Source organism: Aedes albopictus, chromosome 2, assembly GCF_035046485.1.
Source record: "Aedes albopictus strain Foshan chromosome 2, AalbF5, whole genome shotgun sequence".
In the NCBI taxonomy this organism is placed as follows: Eukaryota; Metazoa; Arthropoda; class Insecta; order Diptera; family Culicidae; genus Aedes; species Aedes albopictus.
Genome location: NC_085137.1, coordinates 308,559,268 through 308,579,950, shown reverse-complemented (window position 1 = coordinate 308,579,950; position 20,683 = coordinate 308,559,268). Strand labels below are relative to the sequence as shown.

General features: G+C 38.8%; 1 protein-coding gene across 3 annotated transcripts in view; it reads left to right on the top strand.

The window, feature by feature from the left end:
• LOC109428654 (type 1 phosphatidylinositol 4,5-bisphosphate 4-phosphatase) overlaps positions 1-20,063 on the top strand; it is a 33,980-nt gene extending 13,917 nt beyond the window's left edge. For 2 of the 3 annotated variants that reach the window (XM_019704460.3, XM_019704459.3), the window contains exons 3-6: positions 7,792-7,967; positions 15,714-15,923; positions 16,017-16,181; positions 18,484-20,063. In XM_019704460.3, coding sequence (XP_019560005.1) covers positions 7,792-7,967; positions 15,714-15,923; positions 16,017-16,181; positions 18,484-18,600 — 668 coding nt within the window. In that variant the 3' untranslated portion in view covers positions 18,601-20,063. The remainder of the gene's footprint in view (positions 1-7,791; positions 7,968-15,713; positions 15,924-16,016; positions 16,182-18,483) is intronic. The other variant, XR_002134540.3, reaches the window with a different exon arrangement.
• The last annotated feature ends 620 nt before the right edge of the window (positions 20,064-20,683 follow it).

Below are 20,683 nucleotides of genomic sequence, written 5' to 3'. Positions count from 1 at the left end.
GTGGCAAGATTGCCACCTACATAAAACTAACTTTAAACAAATAAATTGTTTATAACAGCTGATGCTAGAAAAATTGATTGCGACGGAGATGCTACATCAGCATAACTTTGGGGTTATCCGCTATTGAGAAGCGATTATGTTTCTTGAATTTATTGGTCTGAGAACAGACATTTATAGCTAAAATCACGGCTAAAGTTCGTGTTACAACAAGTTTACGTGTAAAATATTGCTAGAATAGAGAACTTATGTGTCTGCACATATATTGTTTCGAGAAAAACACGTTTGCTAAATAAACACAATAAAATATCGCAAATTTTCAAATAAATATCTATGAATTTTGTTTCAAGCATTATCATAGAGAAAATATTTGTAAAAATCGAACCTTCTGAAAGGAAGGTGTGGCCAAATTATTTGAACTTGATGTATTTCGTTTGAAACACGCTAATTGTCAAATTTAATCTCTGTGGTCAGCTTGTCCCGAGGGGGTGGCTGTCTTGCCCCATGTGTATAGCAAAATTTGCATGTCAAACACACACAGTTTTTAAATTAAATTATTTAGCATTCAAAGTGCAAAATAAAATGCTTTTTTTGTGTTAAGAGGGTAGAAAAGACATGAAATGAAGCGCATGATTGTTAATTAGACATGTTTTCATTATAGTTATTGATCCTTCGAGGCCTAAGCTTAGGGTGGCCATCTTGCCCCCTAAGTCTTTTAGTGCGCTTCTCTTCATCTTCCACGGCAGCGCTTGAAGTTCTCTTTGGCGTTCCCCTAATATACATTCAAACAAGAAGCACTTTCTTGCACTTACCGCATATCGATACTCGGTTTACTAAGGTATCCTGTAAACACCAGATCAACAAACATCTCGTTATTTCCACTTATGGTAAATTGGGACAAAGTGGTCCTAGTTCCAAGTGATCTTACAATTGCTTGTTATTTTCCATCTATATAATTTTCCACGAAATTCAATTCCCGGAAAGAATGGACATCTGATTACACTGATGACTCCTTTCTCGAAGGTCGAGCTGGCGCTAATGTCTACTCCTCTCGTGAGCTAAGGCTACATTAGTTACTCACTTGGTAGACACTGCACCGTTTTTCAGGCCGAAATCTTAGCTCTTATGTGCGGAGTACAATCACTCAGATAGCAAGGCTTAGGCTGCTATTTAAGTACTTGCTTCGGCTAACTCTAGCTCGAAGTTAGTTATCTCTTGTCGAACTCAAATCGAGGAGCTGAATTCAGCAAACGTTGTTCATCTTGTATGTATATATGTAGGTCATTTTTCATTGCTGTAAATGAAATGGCCGATGAGTTAGCTCGCACTAGAGCATCACATGACTTCATTGGCACTGAACCAGCTATTTCGGCATCGAATTGCTGTGTAAAGCTTCAGATTGACGCTTGAGCTGCCACTCAGCATTAACAATACTGTAATATTTTGGAGTCATGTCGTCAAACAATTTTAATGTACGGAGCCGTTATCAATAAATTTTAGGGTAGAATAATTCTCGCTGAGACCGGCCCACTATTTACACCTTGTCTTCAAAAATGTTTTAGGTGGCGATTTCCTGAAAGTCCTCGCGAAAAAAGTAAGAAAAATGCATTCGGTTACTCAAATTGATGGGCCCTCCGTTAGTTAGAGCCATAACAATTTTTGCAGACCCCTCGATTTTGGGCAAATGGTGGCTCATTCAAACTGTTATAACTCGAAGGTTTATCCAAAAACCACATCAAAATAAAATGTTGTTGAAAAAAGGAAAGACACCATTAACAATTATAAAAAGTAGGATCGGCCATATTGATTTTGGCCACCATCTTGGATTTTTATACCATAACTTTTTGCACCATGATGGCAACCACTGATTTTTAAAATTTTTGCATCAATTGAAAGCTAAGACATTTATACATAACATAAAAAAAATAGGGATATCTTTTTCTTCTTTCAAAAGTTATCTGCTGTTTTGTAAACCATGCCACTTTTGCGCCCTGGGCCCGGCGCCGGCCGTTTACATAAATGCAGCGTTATTTCGCAGTGTTTACGAACACGAATTTAAAATCTGAAGCCACTAATGGAAAGCTGAATAAAGATAAAGAGATAAAGCCCTACATCTACTTTGGCTCTAGACGCCATGCTTCATCTATCCCTGTTAGATCAATTCATAAAGCTGGAAGCAGAAACAAGTGCTCTAAGGTAAAAAAAAAAAAACAAAAATACTGCTACCGGAAGTCCTTACGAGTTACCTCAGTAAATAAATTATAGTTATACATCCTGCAATTGAAAATAGTAGTGACTGGATGGAAACGGTAGTCTATTATGACTTACCTTACTGTGTGTTCACTTATTTTCATCAGGAGTTGGGAGAAGGTCGAGCCAGCGTCAAACTGGCTCTATAAGCTGATTCACAGATGGCTCGAAAATTAATAATCTGTCAAGCTCTGGAATCTATTGCCTTAGAACAAAAAGATCTGTCCACTTAGAGCAGTGGCCCACAGTATTCCAGGCAGGCCCGGATTTAAGTGGGGGCAAAGGGGGCAAGTGCCCCGGGCCTTCCAATTAGGGGGGCCCCCAAGAGTCCATAAGCACTATATATTTTGTTTAACGAATTCATAAAAATGCACATCAAAGACGATTATATTTATTGTATGTCCTAGAGCTGTTATAATTGGGTTCCTTAAGAGTATCCAGATTATTTCATAATCTGAAATCGAAATACAAAATTTCATAATTTTGAAGCATTGGAACTATTTGCAGATTGGATTCAAAGTTTATTGTGGGATTTCTTTATTTTTCGATATGAGCTGTCAATGTCATTCTGTTTGTCTGTTTTGTCAATTTATGTTTTGAAACAATAATTTTTATCTTTCGATTAAGCTGAAAAAAGAATATTTTAATTACTTAACAATTCAATTGTTTAGAGTTTCAATGTATTTCCCAGAATTACTATTTTGAGGGATTGGTTTGAATGCTTGATTGCAGAAAACTCAGCTCTAGGAAGATATAACAGTATTCAACAATTTAGTAAAACAAAGTTTTTGTTTTATTTTGCTATACGAGAATTTTTGTAAAACCCCTTGAAAGTTTTTATTGAGTTTACTTGAGCTTGAGCTTGATTGACCGCCCGTGGATGCTACTCCAGTATCGCCAGACCAGCTACACTCACACAAGGACCAATGAGATAACTGCCGGGGACTAGCAGACATCTTCAGTGTGTGAGCGTTGGTGATCTTCTATTTTTAGGCGACATTGGCGCCTGCCACGTCAGGTTGCAGGTCAATGTGGGGAAGGGGTAAGGAAGTGATGATTGCAATCGTTTGTATCCACATCTGGCCGAATATACCTCTGCGCCAGCACAAATTCATGCGGATGTTGGAGTGTTGGTGGGAATTGGTTGGCAGAAGGTTCACACATTGGTGTGTGGATACCAGGGAAAGGTGATAGAATTGTGTGTTTTTATTATTTTGAAGATGTGCGGCACAGTTCGCTTGATTGCATAACTTGTAGGCGTTTTCTAATAGGATTGTGACACTGTGCTGTGAAAGTTTGGAAGGAAGGGAAACGGCTTTTTCAACCCGTTTCTGTTCTAGCGACGGCTATGAACATGGGAATATACATGAGTTGTATATGAAGAGAGCAGAGAGAAAGTATATAGAAAGATACAAAGTAGGAGGAAAGGGACGGGCCAGGGATTGAACCCAGGACCTTCTGCATATAAATCAGAAGCGGTAGCCACTAGACCACCAAGCCCATCCCTTGAAAGTTTTTATTGAGTTTAGAAGAAAAACTTATTAATGTGAAAATTACTGCACAAAAGCGTCTCTAAACAGAGTGCGTTGAAAGATTGAGTTTTTCGGCGTAATGTAAACAAAGCTTATTGATCCGCTGCTTTTGCCTTGCGTCAAACACAATGTCGGAAGTATCGCGCTGTATAGAATTCCAGGTGTACTATACAGCGCGCCACTTCTGACATTGTGTTAAACGCAAGGCAAAAGCAGCGGAAGTAATAGACAAAATGTCGCTAATTCGGTTTTGAACTTAAAACATAATAATGACACTCACTAGTAACCCAAAGCTAGTGTGTGAATGCATTCTGGCGTTGGAAAACTAATCCATACGCAATCGAGTCTTCCTTTGTTTAATCCCAGGACATACGGGTCTAGAGGCAAACAAGATTGCTGATAAGCTAGTCAGAATAGATCTAATGAAAGGTTCACTGTCCCTGAGCCCTTCTGCGAGATATCAGACCAAGTTTCAGACTACTGTGTAAAAATGGGACCGAATCTATTTATGATCAGTCAAATCACATCCAACTTTAATGCACTTCCCTAAACAAGCCAATCCAAAAGGCTCGTTACGAATTCAGTGTTGGTAAAATCACACTCAAAGCACACTCATGAACCGCACCTGCGTGAGCAAACTCGCACGCGATTCTGAATCATTTTCTCACGCGCGAAATTTTCATGCAAAATCTCGCTCTCACCAGTCAAGCGCCGAAATCTCGTTCGCTTGTAAAAACGAATCCAAATCAATTTAAACGGCATTCAATATTGTACGCTAGATTTGCTTTTGTTCTATCATATAATCCTATAAACTTCGATGTAAATAATAAGAACGCCAAGAAATAAAGCAATGAGTGAAATCACGAGTCAACTCATGCATGATTTTTTCGGCGGTGAGTTTGGCGAGTCAAGAATCGCGGGTGAAACAACTCAACCATGACATTTGAGAATTTGCGTTTCTCCAACACTGGTTACGATAAACCGCAAGAAACCCCAACAACTATAAAGTTTCATCGAACGGGATCTCAACATCTACACCGGCCTAACGACTGACCACTGCCCTGCAGAAATCCATCTACAAACGTTCGGAGCCATCCAAATATGAAATTGTCTTGTCACTTCTGTGACGAGGAAATAAAAACATCAGAATAAGCTTCTCAGGCTTTGTTTCAGTTGATACATTATGCCAATAAGAAGAAAGTGTTCTAATGGACAACTAGAAGTTAGTATTAACTAGAGGTTCCACTCCCTCCACGGTCATTCAGTGTTATCAAAATAGGATAAACAAAGCGAAGACGATGACTCAATCACCGTTAGCATCGTTTTTATGACACCATGCGCGGAATTCCAGCTGGTATATATACAGGGGATAGACAAAATGATCGGCACGTGATAGGCACAATTTATCTTTTTTTTTAAATGTTCAACTGATTGTAACTTTTCGTAAAGTGCATTTCAAAATCTAAAACTTTCACTGAGAATTGATCAAAAAGTTGTCTATCAATTAATAGTCCAAATTTGGGCAAGATTGGGCTTTTCTGCATGAAGTTAGAGCGATTTTAGTAAAATGCATAATTATCTGATAGCCATATTCTAACTGTTATATCTCCGGACTTAATGAACCGAATGAAAAGAATATTTCGAACATTCATGACTCGCAACTTTGAAGAAGTTACACTACTCCCCATAAATATAGAAATCAAAGTTTGAGAATTTTTGTTACACTTTACGGAAAGTTACATCCACTTGAACATTTTTTTCGGAAAGTGAAAATGTTGCCTGTCTCGATCATTTTGTCTATCCTCTGTAGCTACAATCATGTAATTTCCTTATTTTGGTTTGCCTGTCGCTGGTTTGTGTTCGTGATTGCAATTGTGATTTCAATAAAGAAGAGGCCATGACCAATGCCGGTATTTGAGTCACTTGTTTGATTATCTATGTTTTGATGTGATGGAACTGTGGAAGTGTAACTTTCACCGCAGCACTAAATCAGGGAGATAAGAGAGGTACAATAATGTTATCTGCTGATTGCATGTAATCACGTAGATTTATAGAGGGATTCTCCTTCTTTTTTGCGGCGTTACGCCTCAACTGGGACATGGCCTGCTGCTTAGCTAACTGCGAGAAACTTTATTATCCATGGATGATTTTGATTCGTATATCGTGTGGCAGACACGATGATTTTCTATATGTTTAAGGAAGTCAATAATATTTCCGTTACGAAAAGATCCTGGATCAAATGGGATCGTTACTCTCAGCATGTTCTTAGTAAGTACAGCGCTTCGACTATAGAACCTAACAAATAGTTTTCCCTATGCCAGTGTATTTACCTTTAGTGTAGGTTGTATTATGTTTGTCTTTATGTAACACTAGCTGTCCCGGCAAACGTCGTACTACCTGCCTACTGTGTTTTTTTGGCGTACAGCTCCATAGGGAAGTCTCCCGCAAAGTCATCTGTATGGGAGCCCCCCGTTCCAGAGACCGGAGAGGTCCCACACCAAGCTAAGAACTTTCCCCGGCCCCAAAAATACTCACATACAAAATTTCACATCGATCGAACCAGTAGTTTTCGAATCCATAACGGTCAGACAGACAGACAAACAGACAGACAGACAGAAAATCATTTTTATATATACATATATATAGGTAGATGAAGAATGTAGAGTGGCAAACACATATGGCCTTGTAAATTGGGTTTTTAAATTAAGAATAATATATTGATTTTTTGATTTTATTCGAAAGAGCACCTTTTTATAAGCCAGTATGATTTTTTTCAGATTTTTAAAACTTTATTTTGATACCTAAATTCAATTACAAAAAGATTTTTTGAAATCACCTTTTGACAGCTGGGCAACTGCTTGACAGCTCCGCCCAGTACGAAATGCGACGAGGGGTGATTCGACAAATCGCTCCCATACAAACTTTAAATCGATTTTTAAATAGGTTCCCGGGTACCAAAGTTCATGAAAATTTGGATTTCGGCTCAGTTTGGCATGTAGATTGTGAATATGGAATTATCTCAACACCACTAAAGAAGCCAATTCGGATTTTCGGGGGGAAAATGTAAAATCCTTACATTTTTAAAGTCACATCCTCAAATAACATTCCCGGCGACTTCTGAAAGTAGTCTATGCATATGCCTAAGTTGTGGAAGAAATGGTACAAGTAAATTCCCTCTGTTATGCTTCTGTTTTGTGGTCATTTTACTGGCATTGGTGTAAAAACTCCCGTAACGTGAGTAGAACACCTTGGAATGGTGCGTTACGGCGTAAGATCTACCACATCAAGTTTCAATTTAGCTATTTTCCTGCCTAAACTGGGAGCATCGATTGAAACTTGATGTGTTTTTGTAATGCTTCTGTTTAAGCCTCATTCCTTCGACCCCTTCATTATCTTCAGTATTGATATGCAGTGATGTGTATGTTATTTATATTTTTGTTTTTGTATACTAATATACTTTCTTTCAGAAATATCAACATAAGTTCATTTAACAGATCTGCAAACCATCCATCAAATGTCAACTGCGCTCTAGATTGTCGAATAGAGCTCCTCATAACAATCCCAACCTACTAACATAAATCCCTTTTCCTTAACGTCTATGGAGATAGTTTGGGTACCCTGTATCTTCAAGTAGACGTTAAACTAACATTCCTACCCTTCCCTAGCGATTGTAAGGACGTGACCAGGTATACAATGTGACGCTTGTTTCGACCAACTCTAACACGTTGAAAAAAGCGTTAATCCCAAACGTTATTTTACCGACACTACGTGTTAGATTTTTCAAAACATACGAAGCTGAGCATTGTATAGCCACCCACGATGTGTACAATCGCCTATGCTATGATACCATGCTTTACTAGCATTGATGTAAAAAGTAACATTAATATCGATTGATTTGACAACGACTGTTGATAGACTGAAACAACGCCATAAAATACCCACAAACATGAGTATTTATCCAATTTACACTCTAACATTAAAATCAATCTCTTTTTTTTTGAACATCTTGCAGCATCACAAGCGATAGTCACGGCTTCCTCGATTGGGCCGGATGAAGTCCCCCCGCCATACCAGCAAGAACAACAGAGCAGTGTCATCGTAACGTGCCGCGTCTGTCAAGCCTTGATTGATATCTCGTGGAAAAAGGAACAGCACGTCGTCAAGTGCTCACAGTGCCATGAGGCTACGGTAAGAATTCCTTTTTTTTTTTGCGAATAAGTTTATTATAAATAGGTAATGGTAAATGTGGAAGTGTGGGCTTTCCTGTTTCGCGAGAGGTTTATTTGACTGCGTTTCAATGTAAGACATATCAGCAACACCAGAAGCGACTATTTACACAAACTCACCTTCGTCTTCTTTCGTGGGATATCTCTGTGTACTGGACGTTATCCGTGTTGCACTTGAATGTGCTAACCACAGGAACCAAAATAAACCTATCATTGTTTGTAATGTGTGTTTAACCGTGTGTGAAAGTTAATTCTTGGAAACAAACCATAACAGTGTTACTTGCTTGTGATACACTGATGTGTATTAGAAGTGGTGTAAATATTCATTTGGTTTGTTTATAGAAATAACATGAATAAAATTACAATTTGAGAAAATATATTTTCAAAAAAAAAGTATTTCCACAGGATTCCTGTTGGCATCGAAGTAGGGTAGCGAACCACTTGGACAGCGGCAATTTTGGACACTCTTCGCTATAATTCAGTCAATTCCAAACCAATTAACTTGAAATTTTGTACACGACTGCAAAAATTGTGCCAATTGGTTTAGAATAGGCTGAGTGAAAGCAGAAAAGTGTCCAAAATAGGACCCCTGCCGAGATGGTTCCACTTCCCTAGTGGAAGTAATGGTGTAAAGGTGCCATTGCCATTAGACAGATTTTTTTTCTGTTTTAACGAGATTTTTAGCCCTATGCTAGTTCATCTCGGAACTCACGCTTTACTTCCCTTCCGAAGGAGGAACGGAGGAACTCACATTTTGTGAGTTTGTCGGGAGTGGGATTCGATCCCAGGTCCTCGGCGTGAAAGGCATGCACTTTAACCATCACACCAGGTCCCACCATTAGAATGATTGTTATTATGACAAATATTTTCCATTGAAGTCCGATATTCATCCAAGGTTGCTATGATTCACGTTGTGATGATCATTTCTTGAGCTGGTTTGGCCAAATATTTGTCATGCCTAATGTGACCTTAAGCAACGCCAACCATTAGTGTGGTGTCACGAACCAATAGCGCGGTGTCACGAACACTAATGCAAATCTACTGGTTTGAAAACATGCCCAATTGATTTTGCTGGGAACAGCTGATCTTTGTTTACTATTTTCAACCAGTAACTCAGGTGGTGTTCGTGTAATGCAGCGTGTACGTACACGCAACACCACTAAAATCAGAAACCACTATGAACTTGTATGCTAGCTCTCTCTTGGGCTGACTTGTTACCATATTGTGTCCTAGTATGTACGAGCTTTGGCGTACTTACTGTTACCATAGCAACACCTAGCAGTGCATGTTACAGTAGACGATTAAATTCAAATAGAACTTGTCCCAAACGGCCGTTTTCTTTTACATTTCCTTAGGAATTCATCCCAGTTCTTTCTCCTGGGTTTCCACCCCTTCATTCTTTTTCCCGGGATCTTTCACCTATTTTTCCTGAATCTATGAATTTCATCTCAATTTTTCATAGCATCCCTTCGCCGATTTCCCCGGGGTTTCTTTTAAAATTCCTTCCAGTATTCTTTCACAGATTATTCTCGATATTGTATCAGGATTCCTTCAGGACTCTTCCTGGGGTTTGTTCCGAGATTCTTTTAGGGATTTCTACCGGGCTTCCTTCCGGGATTTCTTCATTGAATTTCCCAGCAGTTTACCTCAAGATTCATTTCTTTCTCGAAATTGATTTAGGAATTCCTTCTGGGTTTTATCATTTGTTTTTTTAATGATTCTTTCAGAGATTTTTCCCACGATTCTTTCATGATTATTTCCAGATTTGCTTTGAGGAATTCCTTCTAGAGTTCCTTCAGGGATTTCTCCCGAGGTTCTGATAGGGAACCCCTCCGAAATTCTATCAATGCTTTCTCCAGGAATGCTTTCTGCATTCTTTCGAGGATTCCTTTATGGATTCCTTCCTAGATTTCGCCTGAGATTCTATTACGAAAAAATAATGAAGCACTACAAACGCACATTAAAATATAACATATTATAGTGGAACCTTACAAATGCGTAATAAATTAGGACATCATAAATGGACAAACACAACACAGAACATAAATTTTGCCCTGTTACCCTATTGGATAACCATTTCCGATGTCAGGATGACCAGGTTTCATAAATTTTGTTGGTCCATCAGTCAATCCTGTCATCGTATTTTTTCCGGCAGGTTGCCTTTAGTTCACAGCATTAGTTGCTTTCATAGCTTGAGTTTTGTCTAGGAATTTCTAATCCTAAGGGGGCATTCCGATTCGGGTTTCATCACTAGTGTTCTATAACTTGAAGTCTGTGCCAGGGAAAGGTTTACATCTCTAGTACTTAATCACGGCCCGAAATGGCCTGAATGTTGGCAATCGAAATAGGATTGCGGGCCTCTATTTTGCCAGAGCCCTATGAATGTGCATTAATTCTAGGGGAATATTTACAAATTAAAATAGCACATTTAACACAAAAATAAAACTTGTAATAATTCCTTCCGGAAATCTTAGATATTCTTCCAGGATCCTCCCAGGAACTCTTTTTGAAATTCATTCAGAGATTTCTCTAAGGTTTTTATCATGAGTGGTCCCGAGATCCCTCCTGGGTTAGGGCAGAGGTTTTCAGACCTTTTGCATCACGGTGCACTTTATTAAAATAAATCGTTGCGCGGTGCACCCTTTCGAAATTTTTGAAAAATTAAAAGATTTTATTTGTTTGTCACAAAACAATGACTTGATTATTATTATTAGCTTTATTAGGGAGAATTTCAGCCCGAGGCTGGTTCATCTCCAAACGACTTGATTGTATTTCTTCATTACTTGTCGACATTTACTTTTGTGTTGGTGTTTTTTTTTTCAAAATTTCATTCAGCATATTTGAGAATTCTTAGCGAGATCCTGAGCAGTTCCTTGGTGAAATTCTTTCCAAATCACATTTTTCGGAGCATTCCTGGTGAGAGACTCGGTAAAGACCTGCTTCTTTACATAACAGATTTGTTACATAGCTCCTAAGACTATTATTCATAATTCCTGGAGATATTTATAAGAACTGGAAAGATTTTTGAAAGATCTCCCTCAGTATTCATAACAAACTTATAAGAATATTTCATAAAAAATTTCATTGAAAATAATGAGCATGTTCTCTGAGATTAACTTGATAACTTCATACATAGATCCCATCTCGCGTTTTTGAAGTTAGGTTTCTTCTTTCAAACTTCAGAAATTTGTACCTTCCTTCAACCTTAAAAACTATTATCGATTTTCGATGAGATTCATTGTAGATTTTCCTCGTGGTTTTTTTAGATAGCCAAAGATCTCAAAAACTGTGATTTTTTATGGTCTTATCAGAGACTTCTCAACAGCTCCACCGCCTTGTTCTGAATTTATTTAATTTTTTCTAAATATAATTAATAATAAAGTTTAGTATCTTTCATTAAAGGTCCAGTAAACAAGCAACAATTTTTAGTTTAAAAAAAGCTTTTGGGAAATACTTAGAAATACGATTAAATGATTTTATTTTGGTATTATAATGGTAAAACCAGGCCTCCTCTATTATGTGTAACAAAAAGATATATTTTGAATGGTTTAATCACCAAGCAGACAATAATCTTGAAGGCAGCATACAGTGACCCCATACCGATGAATCACCTTAATTTTTGTACACTATTTATGAATCACCATGTTGATCAAATGGAGTGATCCATAAACTGTGGTCATTTTTTCCGATTCATAAATTGTGGGGTCACTGTATTTGGAAGACGTGTGGTGCACTTAGGAAAGCTTCGCGGTGCACCAAGTGCACCGCGGTGCACGGTCTGAAAACCGCTGTTTTAGGGATTACTCCAGGGATACTTTCCAGGAAATATTACACCAGAGCCAGCGGAATTGCACAGAGAACCAATAGATGGGGCATGGGATTAGCGCACCTTCCTCAATGTACACGTTCCGAGAGCTCAAACTTTATTGGGTCAATAACAGCGCCGGCCACGTCCTAACGGTCAACCGGGGAAGGGAAGGAATGTTAGCTTGACATCCGTTGCTACTAGAGGTTCTATGTACTACTAGACACACAACAGTTGTCACGGGAGGGAGTTTTTGTTAGTTGGCGGGATCAATAGATACATAAATCAGGATTCGCTTTGGTAAGCAATGTAATACATGTAACCTATGCTCACACATGCTAAAACACATATACACAGAGTTGTGTCACCTCAAAGTTAGGAAGAAAGGCGAGTCCTTGAAAATTCTGAGTATAGCGCAGTTTCGAGTTCAAAAGGAATCGCTCAAGAAACTTCTTGATCGATTCCTGGCAGAAACTTTCTACGGTGACTGCCATTTGAATTGTCATTTCTTCACAACTGCGTACTGCGATGGAAGAAAAAACGGTTTCTTGGGCGATTCAGGTAAGGAATTTCCCATGCATCAAGATAGGCCGAGAAATTCCTTCTGAACTGCAAACAGCCCTTATGGATATAGAGAGTGTCTTATGAAACGAAAGAGATCTTGCATCACCTCGCAATTTAGAGAACTGGCTAACCAATACGCAGTGTTACTTGCCTCTCATACCATGGACTCGATACATGGAGACAAAACTCTGTGCCGACACCATCAGTGACGGACCACACAATTCAAGGGAAGAAATACAGAAACATATTGTAAAACAAAATACTGTGGTTAGCACCTTGAAGTGGCGGACTGTACAATAATATAGGGAAATTTCATTGAAAAAAATGTGAATAGCGAGAATTGGGTTATTTAGTTAATAAAATATTGCTATTTTCTTCAGTCCAATCGAAAGAGCTCATTTTTCTGAGTATAACGTGATTTTATTGTGATTCAATTACTTTGTTTTGATGGTAAAATGAACAAAGCAAATTTAATTTCCGTGGATAGAATGACAGTTCAATTGATAAAATGACAGTTCGCCGGGAACAAAAAAATATGGGGAAATTTTCAAATGCACTTTAAAAATAGTTCCCAGCCACCAAAAATAATGAAATTTTTGATTTCGAATAATTTTTGGACGGAGAATACGATTATGAAATAATCTGGATGCCCCTAAAGAACCCAATTTTGGCCGACACTTGGAAGTGACAAACTTTAGAGTGCTTGCCGCGTAAATTCTCAAAAGATTGGTATAAGTAATATATACAAACATATAAATAGGGTAGAGGCGAATGAATTTATAAAATTTAAAACTTCTTAAATAAAATAATAATAATAATAATAAACAGAAATAGGTAGTGGAAGAGATAATTTGCAAGATGTAATCTTGGATATTGACAAAAACAAAACACAAGTCGACACTCATTGTGACGAACTATACAAATTCGATGAAAGATTATTCAACAGATACATTACACACATACACTGAAATTAGACACAAGCTATCATCTATAATGAATCAAGAAGTTAATGCAAATAGAGGCAATATAGAGGAGAGAAACAACAAGGAACGAACTCACTGGATTATCTCCTGCAGCACGCCAGAAAGTCCCTCAGACTATTACGCATGTTCGCTCGTTCAAGCCACTCGCTTGATCTTCCGTTTTATAGCTACCATGTTACCGTGCACTTGATAACGCGCGACACGAACGTCATGAACTCAATACCGAAATACAAAACAAAAAAAAAACTATTCCTTCAACTACCGTGCCATGCCCTAATACCGTGTGCCTCCTAATACCGCGTATTTGACAAAAAACTCAAATATTTTACTAAGTGTATTATTTTTTTAACTGAGTAACTAGTTCAATCAATAGCATATTAAACCTTCTCAAGTTAAGCGTGATAAATTTGGCACATATTTACAAAAACAAGCAATTAAAAATATTTACAGAATGTGAGTGCAAAGTACCAATACACGGTATTAGGGCATGATTACTTTTGTGTTCCAAATACCGTGTTTCGGCTAAAACTTGCAAAATGATACTTTTTATTTTATGAATCAATTGCACAAACCTCTAGGCAACGTTTGACGCACAGCTTCTTTTGAGTATGAACTTAGTATGATTGAGATAGTGATGATTCTAAGGACCACCAATGTATGCGGGTCACATACACGGTATTAGGAACAATGCTATGTTTTACAATTTTGATTTTAACAATGGATTAAACATTTGGAATTCCATTAATCATATTTATGATGCATAATACACACAATAAGCAATAATATAGCGTTTGAAAAATCAAGAAACATGGATTATTGATTTTTACAGGGCTCTTTGAAGTGAAAAGCATCCTTAAGGTCACGGTATTAGGGCATGGCACGGTATCCCAACGACCACGCGCGACCCGAACTCGATGCCAACTCAATATAAATTTAAAACAAATTATACGACATAAACTGTGAAAAGTGATCAATTTCACCCGAAATGACAATTCCTATTTTCCTCTCTTTTTAGCCCATTCGAAATGCTCCTTCCGGCAAAAAGTGTATCCACCTTTCCAGATTACGCCTGGAAATCTCAGGAATTCTTCCACAATCCTCCCAGGAACTCCTTTTGAGATACATTCAGGGATTACTCCAAGATTATTTTATGGATTGCTCCCGAGATCCCTCCCGGGTTCTTTGAGGGATTCCTCCAGGGATACTTTCCAGGAAACGTCACGCCATTGCTTCCGCGATTGCTTCCTGAATTGGTTTGAAGAATTTCTCTGCTGGGGTTCTCCTGTATTTTTCCTGAGATTGGATTCTTATAGTGTCCCCGGAATTTCTGCCAGGCTTACCTAATGTGGGAACATAGGGATTCTTCGATTGTATAACAACTCGTGTATTAAGGACAGACTTGTTAGAATCCCAAAATGGCCGCCACAATGGCCGACTTTGGCACCTACTCACGATTTCGAGCGCACAAATCTTTTCGTAAACAAAATCAGCGCAACTGATCTTCTCATTTTAAGCTTATTGCGAGTGAGCAAGAATAGAATAATGAAACACACTGGTGTTTGAAGCCTGCTTCTTGAGATTTGTGCGTCTGAAGATCTGATGCACTGTATGAGCGGGATTTCAAGACGTTTGTCCTTAAGTAACCCTTCAACACACTACTAAGAACCTTAAAAAAACTTATATCGAGTGTGATACCAAATTTTGCACACTTGAAAATTTCAATTGGAATATTGAATATTAGATTCTGAGCATTGGTGACCGTACACTTCGTAGTTACTTCTCTGTGATTGACCTGAGCTAGCGAAATTGCACAGAGAACCAATAGGTTGGGCTTGGGATTTGCCACCGTCCTCAATGTACACGTTTCGAGAGCTCAAACTTTATTGGGTCAATAACGGCGCTGACCACGTCCTTACGGTCTACCGGGGAAGGGAAGGAATGTTAATTCGACAAATGTTGCTACTAGAGTACTAGAGGTTGTATGTACTACTGGACCCTCCACAGTTGTCACGAAACGATCATGCGACACTACTTTTCGACACTCGCATGCACAGCAAAGAACAACACAATACTGAACACTAAACACCCGCGCATCTATTGTTTTGATTTCCACGCAAGACAATAGCGAACGCGATCGATTATGCTGAAATACTCACCCCTTGCAGGAGTGATGCATGCACAGCAAAGAACAACACAATACTCTGGAATATTGAATATTAGATTCTATTTACAAACTTTTGTATATTATACCTACTTTTTTACGTAATGAACTACATCACTAAAAAATTACGACAAGAACTGCGCATAGTGATCAATTTCACCCGAAATAACGGTTCCTTTTATTCTCTCTTTTTAGCCCATTCGGAATGCTCCTCCCGGTAAAAAGTATGTCCGCTGCCCCTGCAACTGTTTGCTTATCTGCAAGAGCTCTTCCCAGCGGGTGGCCTGCCCGAGGCCCAACTGCAAGCGCATCATCAACCTGGCGCCGAGTCCGGTGACGCCACCGTTGCTATCGATGCCCGGTATGTGTCGCGTCACCTGTGGTCACTGTCACGATACGTTCTTGGTGAGTTTTGGTTTCGTTCTGTTTGGCACATATGATGGCTATCATGTTTCACGAACCTTATCGTGTTTGAGTCTTTCTTTCGTTTTTTTTTAGTTTGACACATTGAAGAACAACCTGGCCAGGTGCCCCCATTGCCGCAAGGTTTCATCGGTCGGTGCAGACTTTTGCCGCAAGCGGCGCAACTTGCTATTCCTCGGGGGATTGATTTTCTTAGCAATCGGTTTGGGTGTTACCTATGGCACGATGGCCTACGCAAAGGTAAGTGAGATTATAGTGTTAGCGGATTTCAGGATTCTTGCATTTTAGTGAACTGTGGAAGTCATGGGAACATTTCGTAGGGTTTTCAAGGTATAATTTTTGAAGATAGGTACTTAATTTGTAATTCTCCAAAATCATATACTAGATTTGTGGAATTTACCAACGTACCATATGATCTAAGAAGGACAACAACCAACTAGCATTAAACTGGAATCTACTTTGCTCCTGAAATTCGTTCCAATAATTGTTTTAATTCGTTGCTTAGTATGTTACCATGAAGTCAATTCTTTTGATTTTCTTGGTAGTTAAAAGGTTTCAGCAAGGTACCTTACCGGGCCGCATTGCCCGCACTGAAGAGGCTGCCTCCTAAGGTGTAGCCGCAGTATAGCTGCCGGGATATAGCTCGTCATTCTCAGCCGATGAATGCCATAATAGACGCTGGCACGGAGATAAGAGTTGACGTTCAAGAACGTCAAAACGTATGCTCCAGAACTTGTTTGACGCCTTCCTTCGGATAGGAAGTAAAGCCGTTGGTCCCGGCCCATGTGTTGATGGGTTCGATATGTAGGGTCATCAGGTGTGGTGGCTGTCACCCTGGGGCGTCGGAATTTAAGGCTTAGCTCCTAGACCCAGCCGACGTGAAACACAGCTGGCGCCGAACGGTACTATTTGGCCAGAAAAAAAGAAGAAGAAGATGAACTTGTTTCGTACCGGACAACTCTGTTGTCTTAGGCATTGGCGTCACTTGGTGAAATACCTAGTGGGGGCTACAGTGTCATTTTCAATATCCAAATAAGCTCTACAATGTAATTTGAAGATTTTCTAGGGAGGGCTTCCGTGTTTCTAGGGGGTCAAGTCCCCTCTAGCCACCCCTTATTTACGCCAATGGTCTTAGGGACATCTGCTGTCGACTAGCTTTGAAACTTACCCAAACCACCCAAACCAAATAGACAGTTCACTGTCAAACCAAGGCGTTGGATTTATTTTTAGTTTATTTTTGGGACCTTCAACTGGATGGAAGTCATCCAGGTCCGGAAAGCGTTTTGGTATCGGCGTCTCTAGAAATGACCTCAGTGTGGTGGTTTGGATCCTTAACCTTACGCTCCATAACTTCTCTAAGATTAGCGAAATATGTGTTGGCTTGGATCAAACATGTTTGTATTGATCAGGTTCAGTCAGTATGCCCTGTGACAACGAGAACCCCTTGGCGCGGAACGGATGAGAGTTTTTACAAGGTGGTTACGAATACGGTGTACGCGCCTGAAATGTCAGAAATTGGAGAGCTGACATAATGTAGATAAAGAAAAATGCCAGTAATGGTGTATTACCCTTATTGTTCGAGGGTAGTAGGGTAGAGAACCACTTGGGCAGCGGCCGGTATTTTGGGCACTCTTCGCTATAACTCAGTCAATTGCAAACCAATTGACTTGAAATTTAGTACACGGCTAGATACTATACGTATCTCATCGCGTTCCAAAAATTGTGTCAATTGGTTTAAAATTGGCTGAGTTATAAAAGAAAAGTGCCCACAATAGGACCCCTGCCGAGATGGTTCCACTTCCCTATCTATAATTGCTTGTATAATCTAAAGTGAACTAGGAAAACCTAGAACTACACGAACACATATACTACATGCTATTTATTTTTTTAACTATGTTAACGAGATTTTTAGCCCTAGGCTAGTTCATCTCGGGACGGGACCCACGCTTTACTTCCCTTCCGAAGGAAGAACTCACATTTTTGTGTGAGTTTGTCGGGAGTGGGATTCGATCCCAGGTCCTCGTCCCAGTCCTAGTCAAGTGTTCTAACCATCACACCAGGTCCGTTCCACATACTAAATTTGTTAAAACTGTTACATGCTAAATTTGTTAAAATGTTACAACTGTTTTTTTTGTCCCAATCAACCTTGTGTTTTACTACGGGACTGCTGGAATAAAACAGTTGTAACATCCTCTAGATGGTAGGTTACAAATAATAGATTTTATGTTTTACACTTACACATTCAGCGCCGAGGGATTCTCGTTGTCACCTGCCCCGTTTGCAAGGATGTTTAAACTTGTTCTACGATTCCTGCGATATTTAAGAATATTATGTATATTGTTCCAGTGTGCTTCCTAGTATACCTACTGTGAGGTCGCCATTCACCGTTCGTTGCATAAATCTTATAAAACGAGCGGCGAAAGGCGACCTCGCGGTATGTGAAAAGGCGTTTGTCTTCTGTCATATTCTATTGTATTCTGTTCGAACCAAATGAATAAGTAGTTGGAAACAACAATCTAAAACTAACCGTTCAACTTTACAGGATCACAGTGGAATGTACATTGCCTACATCAGTCTATTTCTGGTCGCTCTTCTCTTGTTCGCCAAGACGATATACTACTGTACGCTTAAAGTGAGTAACGTGGAAGGACCAATCTAAAGTGATTTGTCGTTTTTCGCGAGTTTGTCTTCTGCGCCGATGTCATCGTCTAGCCCCAAAGTTTTCTATTTACCTAGAATAACAGCAACAGGTACAACAGCGAAGAAAAGGTAAACGATGGATCAAATGTAATTTTCTTCTATCCATACATTTAGAGAACCAACCATTGATAAACATTCCTATGAGTTAACATCGCGATTGAAACCGACAGTGTTTCTCCATTTGAAAAGCTCGTTCACGCAAAGCTTGTTGTTCATTGCTGATGCATAATGATGATTCCCAACCCGATACAAAAATGCAGGTTCATTTTGTGTTGTAATAATTCGAATTAGCCACAGATCTGGTCGGCGGCTGCAGAAGCAATGTGGAAGCCATATTCAAAAGGTAATCGTGGATAAACGCTAGCAAGGACGATTAGAAAATGATCTACGCACTCCCCGACGGTTAGTAGATGGTGATGAGTAGCAATAGGGCAAATTATATAAACAAAAAATCATCGATACATCCAATATATAGTTATGATTTTCGTATTTTTTACATTTTTACTATAATTGTAATCACTCAATCTGAATTTATATATGCTGTATAAATTAATTGGATAAGTGCAGGAAAGCGAGGTTTCTGTTCTTTTGGTTAAGAAAAGTTATATTTAATTTAATCGTGGAATAAACTACATAAAAGCTGTATGTTAATGGAAGCACGTGATTGATAGTGTAATGTAATAAGAAGGAAAATAAACTTGCGTAATGTGAACAAAAAGTTGAATCAAAAGCAAGTGCACGTCTAGACATAACAAGACGAGTATTACACATTTATACAACACATTATATACGGAATATCATGATTACTTCATACTCGATCAACATTTTATTGGATCATTTGATAAAGAAACAAACTTGTCTGTTTAAAACAAGGAAGAACATCGTAATTAAGGTGTGTTTTTTTCTAAAGAGCAAGAATACGAACAGATAGAACCTATTATAGAAACTTCAAACATCTTTTTCAACTAATATTTGTTCACTCTATGTATGATCTACAAACACTACGGTAGGATTTTTGCGATGGGAATGAAACCAATAAAACAAATGGTAAAAAAGAAATAAACTATTCGCTTGCCTTGGACAAGAAATAATTTTGCGAACAAACAAAAGCGGTATAGACAGTGGTAAACTAGAATATGTTGCTTTGTTGTATGCTTGAGGTTACTTTTTATCAGTTTTTCCCCATTATACTTTCATTTGCCCTCGGAAATGATATTACTACAACTATCAAAATGAAAATAATGTGCTTGAAAAATCGCAAAACGAAAACAGAAAAAAAATACTTCTAGGATCCCATTGTGCAGTTATGATAAAACACTATTATGACCCTAACGATATACAGAAACTACATCTAACTACACAACAATCGAAGAACAGACAGAAAAAAATAAAGGAAAATTAGGAAAATTGTAGCGTGTTTAAGGTGATTGTTGGTTTCTCGATAGAATGGAAAGAAAGTCGATAGGTCGTTAAACAGGGCTTCTGCATTGCAGTTGAGAATCAGAATGTGGTTCAACGCAACGAAGTTTTTTGTTGTCTGTATTCTCACAAGTAAATTTCAAGGAATTTCAAGGAAAAAACTGCCGTGCGCAGCATAGTTGTCCCACGTTAATAGGGATTTCCATTGAACATGGGACAACTATGCTGCACACGGCAGAAAATGACATGACATTTTTGAGTTCCCCCATTTCCTGTGGGAATTTCCGTCCTTTTTTTCCTTTCCTGTTGGGGAAATTAAGCCACTACGTCCAATAGGCTGAACTTTTGTGGCATCCGTCCTTAACCCATATCCGCCCTGCGACCTATTTATAGGACAGATGCCCCGAACGCCCAGCGTCCTATAAATAGGACAGTCCTTTTGATGTGAATATCTCCAGAATTATACAAAATTTTAGAATACTTTCTTCAGAGAAGATGGTCTCCACACCCATACCTTGCTCATAGTGGACAATATAGTTTGTGACTGGTTCACACGTTTACGCCACACGATGCTGCAAAGATTATATATTGTCACGATCTATGAGCTACATTTCCAATGCGAA